This window comes from Theropithecus gelada, chromosome 10 (genome assembly GCF_003255815.1).
Source record: "Theropithecus gelada isolate Dixy chromosome 10, Tgel_1.0, whole genome shotgun sequence".
NCBI lineage: Eukaryota > Metazoa > Chordata > Mammalia > Primates > Cercopithecidae > Theropithecus > Theropithecus gelada.
In genome coordinates this window covers 88901696-88922140 of record NC_037678.1, presented here as the reverse complement: position 1 = coordinate 88922140, position 20445 = coordinate 88901696, and the positions used below count along the sequence as shown (strand labels likewise).

Sequence of the window (20445 nt, the reverse complement as noted above, 5' to 3'; positions counted from 1 at the left end):
TCCTAGAGACCAGTGTTTTCCAAACGACTAGTGACAACTCATTTTTGGATGTAAAACGAATTCAGTAGAATTGATTGGCATGTAAAAGGAAGTCAACAAAATGCTAGACTAAAATATAATAAGAAAAACAGAGTGTACAGCAAGCCAAAGGGAGGATTTGTTTTGTGAAGCCCTCGTTTTATCTCTACATCCATATGGATATGTTGAAATACACACACACACATCTATCTGATGTGTATGGCTTGCAATGAGAAATGTGGTTTTTCCTGGGGCGGTGGTGTTAAAGTTGAAAACCACTGCCCTAGAGATACTGAGAAAGATGAAGGACCTCAGCCTAGATGGCACATTCCAGTTCCAGGACAAAAAGAATTTTCCTCTATGTACATGTACGTATTTGTTGAATATCAAAATAAGAAATTTCACAACAGATTAACCTGGTTTCTGAGAACATGAAATGAAACTGCTGGTTGGCCACCTGTTTCTGTCCTTAGTGGCTGCAGGAGGGTTTCCTGGCTTTTCTCTGCTGCCCTCGTCTCTAAAGTAGGGTCTCAAGCGTCTCTTCTGTGCTGCCTCCTCCACTGCCATCCTTGGCAGTCTGATGGAGACCTCTTCTCAGAAAAATGATGGTAAAGGCATAAAATAAAGTACAGATAATTTAAAGGAACCCAGGCTGGGCGTGGTGGCTCATGCCTGTAATGCCAGCACTTTGGGAGGCCAAGGTGAATGGACTGATTGAGTCCAGGAATTTGAGACCAGCCTGGGCCACATGATGAAACCCCATCTCTACAAAAAATACAAAAATTAGCTGGGCGTGGTGGTGCATGCCTGTGGTTCCAGCTACTGAGGAGGCTGAGGTGGGAGAATTGCCTGAGCCTGGGGAGGTTGACGCTGCAGTGAGCTGACATTGAGCCACTGCACTCCAGCCTGGGTAACAGAGTGAGACTCCGTCTCAAAAAAAAAAAAAAAAAAAAAAGAAAAGAAACTAACTATATTAAAACAGTTATCAAAATATTACTGAATCATTTTATATAAAATGACAGATGTGCTTATACTCAGTAACAAGCTGTAGCATAGGGCTGATGAAACAGGACTGTGTCCGTTTTCTGCTGTCTTGATGAGTCACCACTAACAGGAGCTTGGAACAGCACCTGTGTCATCGCAGTTGTGTAGGTGGGAAGTCTGGGCGGGTCCTATCGGTTTCTCTGCTCTGGGTCTCAAAAGGTAGAAAGAAGGATGTTGGCCAGCCTGGGCCCTTGTCCGGAGGCTCTTGGGGGAGAATTTGCTTCCAGTCTCATTCAAGTTCTTGGCAGGAGTGAGGACCCTCCTTCTTTTCTGGCTGCTGGCCAGGAGTGGGTGTCAGGGCTGCCCATGCTCTTTGGCTTCAGGCCCCTCCATGTTCAAAGCCGGCAGGGAGCTCTGAACCCTCTTCCTGCGTCTCATCTAATTGAGTTGGACTTATGCGTTTCTCTGACTTCTGTTTTTAGGGCTCCTGTGATTGGGGATAATTTTGAATAAACTCCTTTCCTTAAAAAAGGGTAACTGATTAAGAACCTTAATTATATCTGCAAAGTCCCTTTTTGCCATGTAACATATCCAAGGGTGTAGCACCAAGGGGAAACGGTCATGGGGGCCAAAATTCTGCCTCCTTAGCTCTGATGAAAACCCAGACGTGGCTGGGCGCGCCCGGGAGCTCCTGACTCAGTGGGTCTGGGGAGTTGCCCGGGACGCTGCATGTTCAGGTGTTCCTGGGATGGTTTTGCTGCCGGTCCAGGAGCCACACTGAGAACCACAGGGTAGGGGCGGGTCCCAGGGAGGGGGCGAATGTTCCACCCCGTCCCCCTGTGTCCCAGGCTTGGGCCTCATTTCCAATGTTTGTGGCTGGGTTTTTGCTGGTTTTAAAGGTTTTAGTGGCTTCCTAATGTAGCAGCTAAGCTAGAGCTGAAGGAAGATGTTGACCGCACACCTCTGGGCAGGGCCCACACTGTGGCCGGAACTCGGTGGAGGGCGGGCCGAGGGAGAGCATCTGGTAGCCCCAGGGCCTGGCAGCGCGTTCCGCCTATGGTTAGGGCGTTCGAAGCTTCCCGAACTCTCCACAGCAGGGGTCCTCAGGGTGAGGTCCCCGTCCCAGCAGCGGCGGCACCACCTGGGAACTTGTCAGACATGCAAATTCACAGGCACCCCAGACCATTGACCCAGGAGCTCTGGGGCGGGCCGGTGCGCCTTGTTTTCACGAGCCCTCCGCTTGGCTCTGCGGGCTCGGTCTGGGAGAGGCTGGGCGGAGGATGGGAGAACGGTGCCTGGGCTTGGAGCTGGAAGCCTCTCCTTCAAATAAGTGCACATATACCCCTAAGAGCCCTGGAGGAAGCACTTCGGACAGGTGGAGAGGAAAGGACAGGTAATTCTAGTTCCCTAAATTGCGTGGACTGAGAATTTCTGTGACAGGGAAGTAAAGAAAGTCACTTTTTAAAATTGCAAAGTGGGAGCCGCCCAGGTCTCATTTCTCATTAAAGTCACTTAGCACCATCTAGTGGTTTAGTTTGTGTAAGACAGTGTGTAACGCGTTTCCTTTTATAAAAAAAAAAAAAAAAAAAAAAGAGACCTTGCACCCAAAGTTGTCTGGGGTCCCAAGGACTGAGGTGGGAGTTCGCCCCTCCAGATGGGACTCCCGTCAGGCTCCTGCCTGTGTCCTGCCCTCAGCAGCTCACAGCCCAGTGGGGAGACATATAAACCAGGTAATCTAACGGTCCAGGCAGAAATAGCAGTCACCTGGCTCCAGATAAAGTTCAAGTTGCCACATGGCTCCACCCTTGGAGGAACCGTGGGTCAACCTCTCTTCTCTTTGTCTCCTGACCGCCCCCTGCAGTTTCTGGGACCTGCCCCTTTGCTCATTCCTTCTCTCCTTTCTGGAAGTCCCTTTCCTTCCTCGGTTCCCAGGACCGGTCCTGCCTCCTCCTGGAAGCCTCTTTCTCCCTCCGAGATGCCCTTGGCGTCCCTCCCCTGCTGGCCTGCGGGCTTCTAGAGGAGGGTCCGTGTCTCACTCTCCTTGACCAGGTTGGTGCTGGGTGGCAGTGGATGCTGTGCCACAGTGGCTGTCGTCACAGGCATCTCCATTCCTGTTGAGCTTCTGAGAGGGGCTCTTACTGGTTTTCCTGAACCCCTTTCCTTCTGATGAAAGTTTTAAATTATGGAGCTATAAAAACCACATTGATATAGACAGCAGTCCAGTTTTATAAACCAAGTCATCACTTCACTGGACTCAGCAGAATCCCATAGAGCCTCTGCGACCAGTGCAGGGTTGGAGGGCTCTGGGCCTCATGGTCACGTGGGGGATGGTGGCTGTGGGGGTGCCTAGGGCAGGAGCTCCTCCCACGGTGCTGCAGCAGAGAATCTCCAGCCTTTAAAACATGCAGCCTTCTTCAAACAAACACAAATGCACACCCAAGAAAACACCTCACCCATCCGCCCCCTACCACTACCACAAAAATAACAGTCACCACTTCATGAGATATAAAAAGATTGCACTCCACTTGTAGGGTTAAAAAGATCATAGGTGACTTTCGTGGTCTCTCATTTCCCAGTTTGTGAAGCTTTGTGATTCTATTTACAGTTCAAAACTTTGCTAAGTGAAAACCTGCAAGGAGAGGTCTCTGCGTGGCTCACACTGACTTTCCCATGTCTTCAGAGAGAACACGCTGGTGCTGGCCTGTTGCGGTGTGGGAATGGGGAGTTTGCAGAGGCCCTGGAGTGTGGGTGTGTGTGCATATGTGTGCATGTGTGTGTACTTGCACATTGCTTGCCCGCAGCAGGGAGGAGGCTGAGGTGCGGGGTAGGGGTGGCCTGGTTCTGGGAGGTGTTTCAGACGTTGTACAGGTAGATTCGAATCCTGCTGTGGTATTTATGGGCAAGTCACTTTGCCAGTGTGCCTCAGTTTCCTCATCTGTAAAGTGGAAATATTGACAGCCCCTCCCTGATAAGGTTGTTGTGAGGTTGATGAGTTGGCCCAGCTTAGGACTTACCAGCACCAGCCACTACCCCGGCTCTGGGCTGGGGAACCCACCCCCAAAGGGGATGGCCGCCCCAGAGCTCCTGGGTCAGTGGTCTGGGGTACATTCTCTTCATATGTAATTTTTTCTTTTACTCTTTATTATGGAAGATTTCAAACATCGAAAAGTGACAGATTATAGGTGCTATGGCTCACACCTGTAATCCCAGTACTTTGGGAGGCCAAGGTGGGAGGATCACTTCAGCCCAGAAGTTCAAGACCAGCCTAGGCAACATAGTTAGACCTTGTCTCTACAAATTTTTTTTTTTTTTTTTAATTAGCTGGGCATGGTGGCATTCACCTGTGGTCTCAGCTGCTAAGGAGACAGAGGTGTGGGAATCGCTTGAGCCCAGGATATCGAGGCTTCAGTGAGCCCTGATGGCAGCACTGTACTCCAGCCTGGGCAATAGAGTGAGACCCTGTCTCAAAAAATAAAAGTGAGAATAGTCTGTCTCATGAGCCCTCCTGCCCCATCCCCTAACACATGGCCCCTCTATGTTCTCTATAGCCCCTCACACTTCCCTCACCATGTAATTCCAATGCTTCTTTAAGTTTTGGGCCTCAAAGAGGTCTTTTAAATCCCCATATTCCTTGGAGGTGTTTCCTAGAGTGTGTAAACACTCTGGTGTGGGTGAGATGTGGCTGCACCAGACGTTAGTGTGCGTGACTTGTATTTGCTATGACATGTGACCGTTTGAATCCAGATTTCTTGGGAGGAACAGAAACCGGATCACACTAGCTGAAACAGGAAGGGGACTCTTGTTTTATTCAGAAGTAATTTTAGATTTTTGAAAAGTTGCAAAAACAGCACAGTAGTTTCCAATATGTACCCCTCATCCAGCTTCCTCAAAACCACGGGCCGATGATAAAAACCTGGAAATTAACAATGATCCTGTCCTATTAATAGACTGCACTAAAATCTCACCAGTTGTTCCACTCGTGTTTTTTTCTGGTCTAGATCCTACTCACATTTAGGTGTCATGTCTTGTTTGTCTCCCCCAGACTGGGATGGTCCCCAGTCTTTCTCTGTCTTTCATAACCGTGATGCTTTGGAAGAACCCAGGCCAGTGGCTTTGTGGCACGTCCCTCCTTTTGGGTTTCCCTGATGTTTTCTCAGGATTAGATGGAGGTTCTGCATTCTTGACAAGACCCCCATGGAGTGACGCTGTGTCCTGAGTATTTCATCTTGTGGATGGTCCTCATACCAACCTGATCTCTTGGTTAAGGTGCTGTCTGCCAGGTTTCTGCACTGGAAAGGTACTTTTTTTTTTTTTCGAAGGAGCAGGGTATAAAAGGCAGGGCATGAAATCTGAGAGGAGGTGTGCAAGGAACCAGGAACTGGGAGCTGAGGCTGCTGCTATCTGTCTCCTTTTCCTCCTCTTCCTTCTCTTGCCACGGCTGCCTAATTTCTGTTTGTCTTTGCCTTTTGGCTTCATTTCTCTTCCTCTCCAAATAATTACCTTTCTTAACTTTGCCATGCATATGAAAGCTCGCCATTCCAGAGCGGCAGCCTCAGACCTGTTCATGTGTCCCTGCAGTCTGGAACCTGCCACCAAACTCTGCGATTTCTGAGACCCCTTTCCAGATTCCTGGGAGAGAAGGCGTGTGACAGGCCAGCCTGGGTCAGGCCCACCCCGGTCCTGTAACTCGGCACAGGAGAGTGGGGTCACTTTGTTGCTACCCTACCTGTGGATGGGTGGGGCTGACATCAGACGCAGGGATAACGTGGACTGGACAGACATCTCCCCAAAGTGCTTAGCACGTGTACCTTTTCTTCCCTTCCTCCTCCCTCCTGATGCAACAGATCTATGGCTGAACACCTGCTTTTTTTTTCTTTTCTTTTTTTTTTTAGACAGAGTCTTGTTCTGTCACCCAGTCTGGAGTGCAGTGCAGTGGCACGATCTCGGCTCACTGCAACCTCCGCCTCCCGGATTCAGGCGATTCTCGTACCTCAGCCTCCCAAGTAGCTGGGATTACAGGCACTGGCCACCACGCCTGGCTAATTTTTGTAGTTTTAGTAGAGATGGGGTTTCACCATGTTGACCAGGCTGGTCTTGAACTCCTGACCTCAAGTGATCTGCCCGCCTTGGCCTCCCAAAGTGCTGGGATTACAGGTGTGAGCCACCGCACCCAGCCATCTTGCCAAACACCTTTGAAAGCTACATTTTGACTTGAGGAATTTCATGGTCCAAGGGCATAAAGTGTATAAAGTGAATAATTGGGTTTTGACGGCAATGATCATCTTCCAGGTGTCCAGTAGGTACATTTAGGTCTGGATGTAGGAAATTACTGTTGTGGACATACCTGAAGTTGAATATAGATGCATGTCTCACCCCTCGTGACTCAAAGTGCGGTCCGTGGCCCGGCAGCATCAACATCATGTGGGCGCTGGTGAGCAAGGCGGAGTCTCCAGCTCCCCAAACCTGCTGAGCCAGGCTCTTAACACCCTCAGGCGGCTCCAGTGCATACTGAGTCCAGAAGGGCTGCGCTAGGTAGAAGTGTGGTTTTGTTTGTTTTGTTTTTGAGGACCATGCGTGTCAAATTCTTTCCTACTCAAGAATGAGATTGGAAAAGAGTCATGACTACCTCGGTCTCTATTTTATAAACTTTTAACATTTTTTAAAGCTTCTTAACTCTTGTAATAACACTTAAGCACAAAAGAAAATATTGCAATCAAGAGATGTGGGAAATGTGAGCTGCAGGAGGCTGTGACTGGGGTAATGTGGCGTCACTGTCTTACCAGAAACATCTCGTTATAAGTAGGACTACGCGCCAAAATAATGAGAAAAAGGGTAGTATTGTAAATACATAAACCAGTAACTTAGTTGTTTATTATCATCGTCAAGTATTATGTGTTGTACATAATTGCATGTGCTAGAAGTGCAACTGGCAGCACAGTCTGTTTACGGCGGCGTCCCTACAGACATGTGAGTGAACGTGTGGCTCCATGGCCCTAGGATGGTTGCGGTTGTCACTAGGCGACAGGAATTGTCCAGCTCCATTATACTCTTATGGGACCACCATCCTATATGCAGTCCATTGTTGAGTGCAGTACTGTTATGTGGCACACAACTGAGCATTTATGGGTCTTTATGTATCATCACAAGCTCTTACACTGAATATAAAACTATCTCTTTCTATTTTCCTGCCTTAATTTTTACTTGCTCTGATTAATGTATTTCTCTGACATTATTTTACGTGTACACAAATGCACACACACACCCCTTAGCTACCAAAACATAAATGTAACTCTGCCGATCCAAACTCAGCAGAAAATCAAAGCACCATAGTGACTGAGTGAGAACAAGGAAACTTTTCTCCCACTCAGTATTTCAATAAAAGTAGCATCTTATCTATTCAGTATGCTCTTCTTTTTCCTTATTTTTTGGCTATTGGGTTTATGCTAATTCATTAAGGTCTGAAGAATGTACTTTATTTGAATTATTATTCCACGGATAGCAGGTGTTTTTTTTGTTTTTTTTTTTTTTTTTCCTTTTAGACAGGGTCTCGCTCTGTTGCCCAGACTGGAGTGCAGTGGTGTGGTCTTGGCTCACTGCAGCCTCCACCTCCCAGGTTCAAGTGATTCTCCTGCCTCAGCCTCCCAAGTAGCTGAGATTACGGCGTGTGCCACCACACCTGGCTAATTTTTGTATCTTTGGTAGAGACGGGGTTTCACTAGGTTGACCAGGCTGATCTCAAACTCCTGACCTCAAGTGGTCTGCTGGCCTCAGCCTCCCAAAGTTCTAGGATTACAGGTGTGAGCCACCTGGCCTAGGTTTCATTTTATTTTACCTACAAGTGTGAGCCACCTGGCCTAGGTTTTGTTTTATTTTCTAGGTTTGTCTTCAGACTGCCTTTGGGGTGGGCCTCCTTATGGGTTAATTGCAGAGGGTGCTGATATTAGTGCAAGAAGGGCTGGGTGCAGTGGCTTATGCCTGTAATTCCAGCACTTTGGGAGGCTGAAGCGGGAGGAGGAAGCCAGGAATTTGAAACCAGCCTCGGCAACAAAGCAGGACCCTAACTCTACCAGAACAACAACAAAAAAATTTAGCCAAGTGTGTTGGTGCTTGCCCATAGTCACAGCTATCAGGAGGCTGAGGTGGAAGGATCACTTTAGCCTGGGAGGTGGAGGATGCAGTGAGCCGTGATCACATCCCTGCATTCCAGCCTGGTGACAAAGTGAGATCCTCTATCAAAAAAAAAAAAAAAAAAAAAAAAAAAAAAAAAAAAAAAAAAAGTGTAAGGACACAGGAGCTCAGTTTTCACATTGTTTTTTAGCTTAAGGATTCCAAAGTGATTCATGGCTAATCTCTAATGGGCAGAGAAACACACAAACAAAATAAAACATTCACTGAGTCCAGGTTCCTTTTCCTGGTGAGGTCTGTCTCTTAGGGGAGGAGGGGGATAGATTTTCTTACAGTGTGTCCTTGCCTGCAGACAACAACTCTGGAACAAGCTATTAAAAGTGCCCATGAGTGTTATGACGATGAGATTCAGCTTTATAACGAGCAGATTGAGACATTGCGCAAGGAGATTGAGGAGACAGAGCGGGTCCTGGAGAAGTCTTCTTACGACTGCCGGCAGCTGGCGGTCGCCCAGCAAACCCTGAAGAATGAGCTGGACCGGTATCATCGTATCATCGAGATTGAAGGCAACAGGTGAGAGTGTGCCCTCCCCATCCGGGCCACTTATTCCTTGCACAACTCTTTGTTGAGTGTCTATTATGTGCCAGGCACAGTTCTAGGAAAGTGGGCATGTGGCAGGGAAGGAAACACAACAATTCCTGACCCCATGGGTGCTGGAAAACTAATAGGGGAGACAGAGGATGAAGGTACCGCCAGTGCCGAGGAGGAAGTTCTAGCAGGGAGGAGGGCGGTGGCGATGGGGGTGATGGGAGAATGCTTGCAATTTTAAGTAGGGTGGTCAGAAAAGGCCTCACTGAGAAGCCAGCGTTTTGCTCATAGGCCTCTGGAGACATAAGTGTCCCAGCAGGTGGGATGCCCAGGAGTATTTAATGAGGTGCTGCAGATGAGCTACCTGGCACAGAGCCTGGCACTCGAGGGCACTCAGAGGTGTTGGTGGTGCTTCTGCTGCCATCCTCATGATTCTTAGCACCTTACTGGGTCAGTTTGTGGCTGTCACTATGTGGCTGTCTGGTCTCCTCCATAATGGAGCTGTGACTTGATCCTTACTCACTTTAAGACAGCTGGGAAATTCTGTCTTTCTCTCCAGCTATGTCCGTGTTCATAGCTACAGTGATTTTCCCGGAGAACGGGCTGGGAATTAATTTGTGATTCTTCACTCCAGGCTTGCTAAATTCCTGGGTTTCGACTGAATGAAAAGAGAAGCCCTCCACAACTGAGGTCCCCACCAGGAGCAGCTCCTCCCTTCGCCCTGGGTGCTCTGTCTTGGCTGTGCACAGACGAACGCCTGGCAGGAGAAGCAGGATTTTATTTTTTTTCCTCCAGTGCTGCTCAGTGTATCTGGCATGATTCCACATGATATTTATGTCACAGTGAACACTTTATGCACACATCTGCAAGAATAAGTCTGGAATTGGCATTTCAATGACTTTGTAAACATTTTTGTTTTGAGACAGGGCTTCACAGAAAGCTAACTGGATACCTCTTTTATTTATCTATAAGTTCTGATTTTGGTCTAATTTTAAACTGATAGAAATGTTGCAAGAATAGAACAAGGAACTCCTGAATACTCCAGATTCACCAGTTGTTTATATTTTATTTCAATTGCTTTTATCATTTTTCTCTATTTATATATGATGTGTGTGTGTGTGTGTGTGTGTGTGTGTGTATATATATCTTAAGTTGGAGATATCATACCATTTGCCCTGAATACTTCAGCCTGAGTTGGCCACTCTTAATTAAAAAAATCAAAAATGCAAATCAAAAGGCAAAAAAACAAAATGGCAAAAACATCAAAAAGGCACTGTCTCATGGAGAAGTGGCATTTTTAGGTTATAAGCAATCCTTACTTTATACTTTTTTATAGGTATGTTTCACAGTTTATGACTCTTGAGCTCAAAGAAATGATTATCTCCTTTATGTCCTCATCCAGTGTATAAATGTGTATATGGCTGTCTGTTTAAAACAGTATCTAATTTGTGAGCAATTTGGTCTAGACAAAGCTTTTTTTTTTCATTTTTGCTCAACATTAGTGAGAGTCGCTCTTGCCCCTGACCATCTGTTTGGCTTGTTTTTTCTGGTTCTTTCTGACAGGCTGAGCTCTGCCTTCATTGAAACTCCCATTCCCCTGTTCACCCAGAGCCATGGAGTCTCTCTCAGCACTGGATCTGGTGGGAAAGGTAACGCTCCCCAACCCTGGGCCTCTGTTTTTTTCTGTCTTGAACACAATCAAGCAGCTCTCTTCCTGACTTTAACATTCATGCTTGCTTCAGATCCATCTGGAAATTAAATGCTTTTATGTGAGGGAGGACTCCTTCCCACCCTTTGCCCTCTATGGCTTGCTAAGTGATTGAGCTGAGAAGTTCATAAGGAGAAAAATCGACTGAGGGGCTAGGCTACCTTGGCCATGCCATCCCTAACGTGAGGCATTTATTTTGTGTTTTCATATTTGTTTAATGGTTTGACAGCAATAATTTTTGCAACACAAAGCATTTAATTGGGCGAAAAGTACAACTCAATATTCACTCCTTGCTCCCTCCCCTCGGCAGTAAGTGAACACCGGATCGTATCCCACTGCCTCCCCACATTGAATCAACGGGTTTGTGCCAAAGCGTGTAACATGGTGTCCAGTGCACAGTAGCTGCTCAGTCATCGCTCATTCTCCCTTCCCTCAAACCAGGCAGAAACAGCTTGGCTGGTAAATGTGGCATCTGCCTTCAACATTTGGTCTGTGAGACCTCACCTCACATTGAAATCTCCCAGTTCTGAACAAGCCCAGCATTTGGGAAGAAAGGAGAAGGTGATACTATGGATGCTTATGCATATAGGGCCTTGAAATCCTTATTTCCAGACAGCTCAGAGGCCTTTATGGAAGTGGCATTCCAGAGTCAATGTGGTTGGAAGGGGAGTGGCCCTGCAGCCGGATGCCCAGGGCCAAGTCTGCAGGTGCACAGCCCTGCCTGGGGCTTGCTCTCAGAAGGGTCCCAGCTTGGCTGAATGCTCTGCTAATGCTGTTCTGAAATTCTTAATAATTTGGATTAAGGGGTCTTGTGAGTTTTTTTTGGCACTGAGCCCTGAGATTCTGTGCAGTCCTGTAAGCACCTCCTCCTCGCATACCAGCTCCCAGCAGTTTTCCTGTGCCCTGTCCCTCTCTGCATCCCCTGCACCTGTGGCTTTGTGACCCACATCTGCTGTTGCCGGCTCACCTGGCTCGCTCTCTGTTGTGAATCAGCCGTGCTTGATGTCGGTGCTTGGTCTGTCTTGCCCTGTGGTTACCAGTGGGAAGGGATGCAGAGGATGACTTTTGGGCTAAAAAAGTTCAAAATTCACTGTGTGGGTGGAGCCGGGAAGCCTCATAAATTATACCAGGTGAGAGTTTTGTGTGTCTTCTCGAACTTTTAGTTTTTCCTTTCAGCTAGTCTGGAAGCAGGAGGGTGGACTTGGGGCAGGGGATTCCTGTCATTTCTGAATTTCATAGCATCGCTTCCTCTCTTGGCCTGGGAGGAAGGGGAGGCTGATCGCAGCTGGGTGGCATTTATTTAGCTTGAGCTAAATATGGAATGAGGTAGATCCACCGTGTACGGGTTCCATTCCCAGACCCAAGGCCATCTGAGCATGTCAGAAGCCCCCAGGTAGCTCTGTCGTCTCTCTTTTGAGGAAGTCAGAGGAGAGAATAACTTTGAGGAATGGGCTTCCATGGATCCAAGTGTCTGCTGCGAGCTCAGTGGGGCTGCAGTGGGAACAGGGGCTAGGGCTCCCACTGAGTGTCAGGACAATGGCCTTGAGTGCCTTAGTAGGTTTTGCCTGATGTGGTGGTGAACTGTGGGTGTCAGAACAGGGAGCACCTTCCCTCTGAAAGCCCAAAGGCATCCAGTGACTTGTCCAGAGTCGCCCAGCTGTACCTCAGCCTGGGCCATGGAGCAGCAAAGCCAAGGCCTTTCTTCCATTGCTTCTGCTCCAGATGAAGGAAGCCCCACCCTAGTACAAAAAGCATTTGTTTCCAAGAGAGTTAGCCTGTTTTCCAACCAGCATGTTTTCTTTCCCTCTCAATAACAATTATACTTGAATTTCTGCCTGTGTGTTTCTCCAGATCTTACCAGGGCTCTGCAGGATATAACAGCAGCAAAACCAAGACAAAAAGGCCTCCCCAAGAATGTTCCAAGGAGAAAGGAGATTATAGCAAAAGACAAAACCAACGGAGCTCTGGAAGATGCACCATTAAAAGGTTTGGAAGACACAAAGCTGGTACAGGTGGTACTTAAAGAGGAAAGTGAATCTAAGTTTGAATCAGAAAGTAAAGAAGTAAGTCCCCTGACACAAGAAGGGGCTCCAGAGGATGTGCCAGACGGAGGGCAGATAAGCAAAAGCTTTGGGAAAGTATACAGGATGGTCAAGGAGAAAGTGAGAAGCCCCAAAGAGCCTGAGACCCCCACTGAGCTCTACACCAAAGAGCGGCACGTGGTGGTCACAGGGGATGCCAATTACGTGGACCCTAGGTTCTGTGTCTACCCCGTCACAGCCAAAGGTGGGGTGGCTGTTTCCATCGCGGAAGACTCTGTGCTTTATGATGGCCAGTTGGAGCCCTCTCCTGAGTCACCTAAGCCCCCTTTAGAGAATGGGCAGGTGGGTCTGCAGGAGAAAGAAGATGGACAGCCAATTGACCAGCAGCCTACAGACAAGGAGATTGAGCCAGATGGCAAAGAGCTGGAAGTCCCTGAGGAGAAACGTGAGGGTGAGGAGCAGGACGAGGGGACTGGGAGACCCTGTCCCGTGGTCACACCCGGTGCAGAGGAACCGTCTATACCCCAGCCTCCAAAGCCTGTGGCTGATCAGGATGGAGCCGAGGGGCTTGGGACTAGGGGCAGAAGCCTGCCAGAAAAAGGCCCTCCCAGGGCTTTGGCCTATAAGACAGTAGAAGTGGTGGAATCTATCGAGAAGATTTCCACAGAGAGCATTCAGACATATGAAGAAACTGCTGTGATCGTGGAGACCATGATTGGAAAGACAAAGTCAGACAAGAAGAAATCAGGAGAGAAGAGCTCTTAAAATGCCCAGGCTTAATGGGAGAAAATGTCTTTGGGGCCACTGTAGGGGTAATGCTTTGATATTTTAGAGCAAATGATAAAAGGGTGAGGGTTCCTGTTTGGATTAGACCATAGGTGACCCATCTGGCATTGCCAATGAAGCCTTCATTAAAATGTTTTCTTTGCTTGCACATCCTTTGTCTAATTAATAGGGACCTTGGGAATGTAGGTGGGTCAGCTTCATGAGGACAAGGATGCTCTGTCCTCCTCATTTAGGAGAGAGACATGCTCTTCATCCTGGTTCATAGTCTCATTAGAGACTCAGATAGCATCTGAGTCTGGATGCTGGATTTTCTGGATTTCACACAGAAACATGCTGGTTGATGACATCGACTCATCTTCATTCCACTTCAAGCACAAATGCATGCTTATGTGGATGAGTGTTTTCCTAGAGATGAAATTATTAAAGGTATCTCTGTTAGCGTGGATTCCCCCAGAAGCTGATCCCAAAGCAGAGAATGTGAAGTTTCATTGGAATATGAATTTAGGATGCACAAATAGGACAGTGGAGAAGGCAGGGAAGAGAAGTGAACCAATAAGGTGCACGTTACCAAATCAGCTTACACCAGGGGCCACTGAGGAGCTCTGGGAGACAGCGTAGATCACGTGCCTCAGAGTCAGCCTCCCTGAGGGGTGAGGGAGCTGGGGTATTAATACACCAGCTCCTGGCAGTCAGTGGGAGGTGTGCTCTCTGGGGGCCAAGAAAGCTGTCAGGCAAAGACGTCTAGGTGCTGGCATTAGGAAGTCAGGTCTGGAAATATATGGAAGTACTAAGGGTCGAGGGGTCATGGGCAGGGTACCAATGTCATCTGCCACCATATGTGTACCAAATGTACTTGGTATGAGACACTTAAAATTTTCTCACTCAGAGATTACAATCCCAGGTCAGGTTTCAAGAAGCAAAGTCAAGTGTCACTGTGTAAGTTCCTTGTTTAGAAATGAGTTAATTAGTCCAGCAAGCATTTATTGAACATGTACTATGTGCCTGACAGTGTGCTGTGCCATTAAGGGGTGATTTTTCAGACTTATCAGTGCTCTCAGTTAACATAATATAGCAGTGGCCATGTGAGTGTGCATGTTCTTGTGTGTGCACAAACACACACGCACACAGGTACTTACTGTGTCACATACTAAAACACAGAAATTACTCAAAACCAGAATCTTTACACAAATTTCTATGTTGCCCTCCAGTATCTATCTTTCTACTCACAGTCCAAAAATACGCCAATTTAAAAAATTCTCCTCCCTGTGTAGCTTCTCCAAAGTACATTAAGTGAACTGAGTAAATGTGTTTAAATGGGTTGTAGTATCGGCCTACAAAAAGCATCTGGTAAGACAACTACACATTATTAGAGGAAATTGACAGAGTCACAAATTACATTCTGTTATTTCTTGGTTACAAATAATTGAATACTAAATGGAGTCACCTTTCCTTTCTATTTAAAACTTTAAACAATCTTGTTCCGAATTCATTTGAGGTTTGGATTTCAAGAAAGAATTAGGCTTTTGTTGTTTTTTCTAAAAGATGAATGGGAAACCCATGCCACTGAGTTTTGAAATATTTATAACTTAAAAGCTTAAGGGAGCATGATGGAAACCATTAGCTGGAGCCCAGGATGTATTGGGCTTTGGGCCTGTGTGTCTATTGTCCTTAGCTTTAACAGTCACTGCAGAGCCTTTCTTTTCCTCCTTGGGTCTTTTTATTTTCTGAACTATGTGTTCAGTTCATATTATTTTAAAAGGCAGGGGGTATTGCTTTGGAAAGAAAGGTCATTTTTATATTATATTCAATCAGTCAAGAAAAATGGATTGGGATCTGTTCTGTGCCAGGCATGGTCCTGGTCACTGCAAGACAACAAGGAAGGGTGGGACGTGGTCCTGCTCTCACAGATGTGATATTCTAGTGGGGGAGGAAGGAAACGCCATGCAAGCAGGTAGCGAAGAGAAAGTCAGAGACTGTACCATGAAGGGACTCAACTAGTGTGACCTGCTAGAATGACTGGGGGTCTAGTTTGGATTGGGTGGTAAGGGAAGACCCTGGGAAGGGGTGACGTGGGACCTGAATGACAACACGGGGCATCACATTCAGAGCGGAGAGTAGAGCATTTCAGGCAGAGAGAGCTGCAAGTGTAAAGGCCCTGGGGCAGGAGTGAACTTGGCCTATTCAAGGAGATGCAAAGGGGACTGCAGGGGGACAATGGAAGGAGGTGAGGTGAGGGTGGGAGGCAGGGACCAGGTAAGCACCATTTCCTGGCAGATGCACCTCGGCCTGAAGGTTGAGCCTGTGCTGTGAAATGTGGGGCTGGCTGCAGTGCACACTTTGGGGCCTACTCGGGCTCTGGAGGTGCAAGGGTCCCAGGGATGTGACTCACTTGCTCATTTTCTTGACACTCTACTGTCCCAGTCTGGTTCTGTTTTCTCCTGTAGAGCTGCAGAATGGGTTCATTTCTGGGCTTTCTCTCTCTCCAGGGTCTCTGAAACACGCACGAAATCTTTGGCTTCATAAAGAATTTCTTGTTAGTAACGTGGAGTCAGAGCAGGCCTCCTGACAGCATCCATGGCAGGGTCTCCATCTCCTCTTCCCTGAGGCAGCTTCGGGTCTGTTGGGAGCAAGACTCTCCCAGAGCTGCCTGCTCCGTGCAGCAGCTGCGTGGTAGCCCCTGTCCCACTCATCTTCCCAGCACTTGAGTCAGGGACCCATCATTGCTGTTGTATCCGCCACCCGGGGTGTCTCGCCAGATCCCCCAACTCTCCCTATTCCGGTTCGTGATTGCACTCAAGCTTCTCACGGCAGGCACATGTGACTCTGCCTTAGAGTTTCATGTGGCCACAGGCACATGCGTGGTCCATACACTGGGCGGATTGGTTGTCCTGGGGAGTTCATGCTCCCGGGAGCAGCCCTCAATCAAGGGTGGACAGGACCTGGAGGAGCAGGTCTCTCTCTCCCCAGCCCTCTCACTCCGCTGTTAGGGTAACTTTTAGGCATATTCTACGTAGTCTCTTGGAGCTTTTAGGCATATTCTACGTAGTCTCTTGGAGCTCCCAAGTGGGTTTGAGCCTCAGATGCATATGAAGAAATGCACTTATCAGTGCCTCCGGTATTGGCCTCCTCCTTTTCCTGTCTCACTTTCCTTCTCCTCAATATATAGATGCTTCCTTTCACATAAATGACTTGCCCTTCACTCCTTGTCTCAGGGTTGTCTTCTGGGAGGACCCAACTTAAGACAGCAGGTTAACATCTGCCACTCCCACCTCCCCGTCCCTCAGGCCACAGCCCTGATTTTGTATTGAGTAGCTGCTCCTCCCACACTGGATACAGCCCTAATGTATCAAGATATTCTGCCTTCCTCTGGCCTCAGGGTGAGCCAGTGACCCAGACCAGCCCAATCAGATTCACCCTCAATGAAATTAGAAATCTGAGTCCAGTGTAGCTCAGGCTGCAAGTGCTGGCACTTGCCCCCTGGCGGGGGTGTTCTGACAAGGTCACCTGCCAATCCTTGCTGTGTTTCTGGGTCCCCAGCCTTGCTCCAATCACTGTCTTTTTTTTCTGGGATGGTGTTGGCTGGTTCTTCAGGCCCGAGGGCTACGCCACATTTTTTGACATACTGCTTACTTGTTTCCACTAGTTAGAGTTGGTTTTCTTTGCTTGTAACCCCAAAGATCCCAAAGATAACTGCTAATTAATAAGGTTTGGTATCAACAGATAAGGAGGTTTGGATTAAGTTGGGTTGCCCCCAAAGCAGACCCTGAGAAAGGTCTTGGGTGCAGGCGGTTGGTTAGGGTGGTGTTGAAGGAAGGGTAGTAAGCTCCTGTCTCTTGCTTCAAACCTGCCCCTCTCTACCCAGTGGTGCTGGGGCTGGGACTCTGCAGCCAGGTCCTGCTTAGCCAGCTGCTCCCTGGGAGGTGCTGTTAGAGGGGAGCTGCGCGAAGACTGAAAGTCTTGAGGAAGGAAAAGGCACTCACTCCCTTTTGTTTGCTTTCTGCTCTTGTCCACACCACCCCAGCAATCCTTCTATGGTCTGAATGTTTACGTCCCCTGCAAATTCATATGTTGAAGCCCTTACCCCAAGGTGAAGGTATTAGGAAGTGGGGCCTTTGGGAGACTAGGTCATAGGGCACAGCCCTCATGAACCAGATTAGTGCCCTTATGAAAGAGACCCCAGAGACCCCCTCATCCCTTCTAGCATGTGAGTTCGGAGTGAGGAGGTGCCATATATGAACGAGGAAGTGGGCCTTTGCCAGACACTGAACTTGTTGGCACCTTGATCTTGGATCTCCCAGCCTCCAGAACAGTGAGAAATAAATTTGTGTTGTTTATAAGGTACCCAGTCTATGACATTCTGTTACAAACGGACTGAGACAGCTTCTTCAACCTGGTAGTGGCAGTTCCTTCCTGTAGCAGCAGCTGAATCCAGTTCTGCAGTTTCCCAGCATTTGCAGGACCAGCCTCATCTCAGTCTCTGCAGAGATACCTGCTCTAGCCTGCTGATGCCCCTCCTGGGTCTGGCTCCCAGCACACTCCCACCTCTGAGACTTTCAAGTTGTATTAATTCCAACCTCTCCCCTTAGGTGGTAGCTAGCTGCTTCTTGAAGTTCTGCTGACTAGAAGAGACCCACTAGGCACTTGTATTCCATAACCAGCCCCATACCACCTGCTGGGCTTCTCCCTAAGGCCCGTAAGCGTTGGTTTTACGAGAAAATATCTGCATGGGTTTCCATGAGAGAGTGCCGGTGGTCCCGAGGGAAACCTTGGTGTGAACCAGCTGCTGGGTGGTTTCTCTAGTCTTTTGCCCTCATGCACCTGTACCCAGATCAGATGACCGATTTGTATATCGGGACCACTACAGACCTCCACCTGAGTTTCCTCTGGCTTCACTCTGCCAGGTCCAACTCACCATCTTTCAGGTCCTAACATGTGCCCTTGTGCTCCACCTCCAGGCACTGTGGGTGGGTGAGGTAGGCTGGGGTGCCATGGATGCTTTAGGATCCTGCCTGGGCCAGGAGGGCATCTTCATTGTGTGAGCCCCCAGCTCCCACAAATGTTGGACTTTTTGGTCCATGTGATACTTGTGTTTGCTTTTTGAATTGACTAGGTAACAATTCATTATACTAATTGTATGGTGCTTTGTATTAAATTCTCTCTGTTAAAACCACTGGTGTGGTTTCTGTCTCCTGACTGGAGAAGGAGGCGGCATGAGATGGGGAATGGACGTGTCCACGCAGGGAGCATTAATGAGCTGGCCACCACTGTGGTCAGCTGGGGCTCCATCCCACTGAGGACCCTTCAAGAGAGTGGGTAGAATATCTTCAAACTGTCCCAGGCAGGAGGTGAGGAAGCTGAGCTATCCATCCACCAACTCTCCATCCCATTTCTCCTCAGGAGAGGGTGGCCCCGAGGCACTGATGCCCTAGCAGCTCTGGCCTGCTTCACACGAGGTCTGGCACATCTCTGCAGTTAGGCAGAGAGATAGAATGGCCTTTGCATGCCTGGAAACTGTCTACAGATGACCTTCAGGTGGGTTAAGGAGATAGAGGGCAGAGGTTGGCAAACCTTTTCTGTAAAGGGCCAGATTATAGGCCGCACAGCCTCTGCTGTAACTACTCAGCTCTGTTGTGGTAGCATGAAATCAGCCGACAATACAACAGCAAACAAGCACAGTTGTCGCTAACAAAATTGTATTTACAAAAGAGGCCACGTGCTGGGTTTGGCTATAGTTTACAGACTCCCTGATATGGAGGATGCACCAACAGAGTCTGCTGCAAAATTCAGTTAACATCTCAGAAGACACTTCTAACCAGGCACTGGTACCTCCTCTTTCTTCCACCTTCATGTTGGGAAATTCCATTTAGTTCTCTCCTTGACTTGAAGCTTATATTATAAGAAAGATCTGGCTGGGCATGGTGGCTCACGCTTGTAGTCCCAGCACTTTGGGAGGCTGAAGCAGGCAGATTACCTGAGGTCAGGAGTTCGACACCAGCCTGGTCAACATGGTGAAACCCCATCTCTACTAAAAATATTTAAAAAATTAGCCAGGCATGGTTGCACACCCCTGTAATCCCAGGGGAGGCCGAGGCAGGAGAGTCGTTTGAACTTGGGAGGCGGAGGTTGCAGTGAGCCAAGATCATGCCACTGCACTCCAGCCTGGGCGACAGAGCGAGACTTCGTCTCAAAAAACAAACAAACAAACAAACAAACAAAAATCCCAAAAAATAAACAAAAAAAAAATCTTCAAATTTATCCTAAAATGTTTCTAACATAGATTTGTGGTTAGGACGCTGCTGATGAATGATGTCACCCCAAAACTCACATGGCATTTGGCACACTGATGATTGGTATCTTGATTGGTACAACACCTGACTCCATTTTCTCAGGCATGGATAAAAGCAAACAAGCAACATAAAAAGCCACGCTGACTTATGTTGTATTCAAACCAACAGAGTTTTTGAGTTGAAACTTATTTTATCAGAAGATACATTCCTGGTCAATGACTCTACTGGGCTGGTGCTCTCACCAGCCATACCTGCCCCTTTACCTTCATGCTTGCATCCTTGTGACCAGGAGTTTGCCTGTCACCTGTGGCCCATCAGTGGTCCTGGGACGTGGTGTCAGAAAAGAAAAAGACACATTTTAGCTTTTTCCCTCCATCCAGTTTGAGTAGCTCATGGGATGTCCTCTCGGATGCAGAGGGACATCTTTGAGGGTTTTGTGAGGTGGCACACCCCGTCTTGGGATGGAGAGGGCAGGTTGGCCCGAAGCCTCTTGGGTGGAAATCAGTAACAGTGACATTAGGCCTAAGGAATTGCCAGTCTCATTTGGCTCTTCTGGCACCTGAAACTCTGTGAGCTGATATTTCTAGTTGCCTTCCCACCCCATCCCACCCCAAACCATGCATGGGTGAGCATTAAAAATTTAGCAACACAGAATCTTCATCTTTTTAGGCCGAGTGCATTCCTCACCTGAGATCATTCTATTCCCAGGTTCACAAACCCGATTCTCAGTTCTAAGAGAAACATGAAGCCAGGACATTGGCTTGGAGAATTTACCCCAGCTTCTCAGGCTTTGATTCCAGGTCCCTTATAAATCTGAAACCAAATTTGATCAGGGTTTTCTGAAGCCAAGGAAAGGGTTCAACTAAATGCACAAGAGACTAATGAAAAAACTCAAGTACTAGCTGAT

General features: G+C 47.9%; 1 protein-coding gene across 3 annotated transcripts in view; it reads left to right on the top strand.

The window, feature by feature from the left end:
* Positions 1 to 13399, top strand: part of BFSP1 (beaded filament structural protein 1) — a 78454-nt gene extending 65055 nt beyond the window's left edge. For all 3 annotated transcript variants that reach the window (XM_025398278.1, XM_025398277.1, XM_025398276.1), the window contains 3 exons: positions 8480 to 8700; positions 10279 to 10364; positions 12275 to 13399. In XM_025398278.1, coding sequence (XP_025254063.1) covers positions 8480 to 8700; positions 10279 to 10364; positions 12275 to 13230 — 1263 coding nt within the window. In that variant the 3' untranslated portion in view covers positions 13231 to 13399. The remainder of the gene's footprint in view (positions 1 to 8479; positions 8701 to 10278; positions 10365 to 12274) is intronic.
* Positions 13400 to 20445: the final 7046 nt, after the last annotated feature.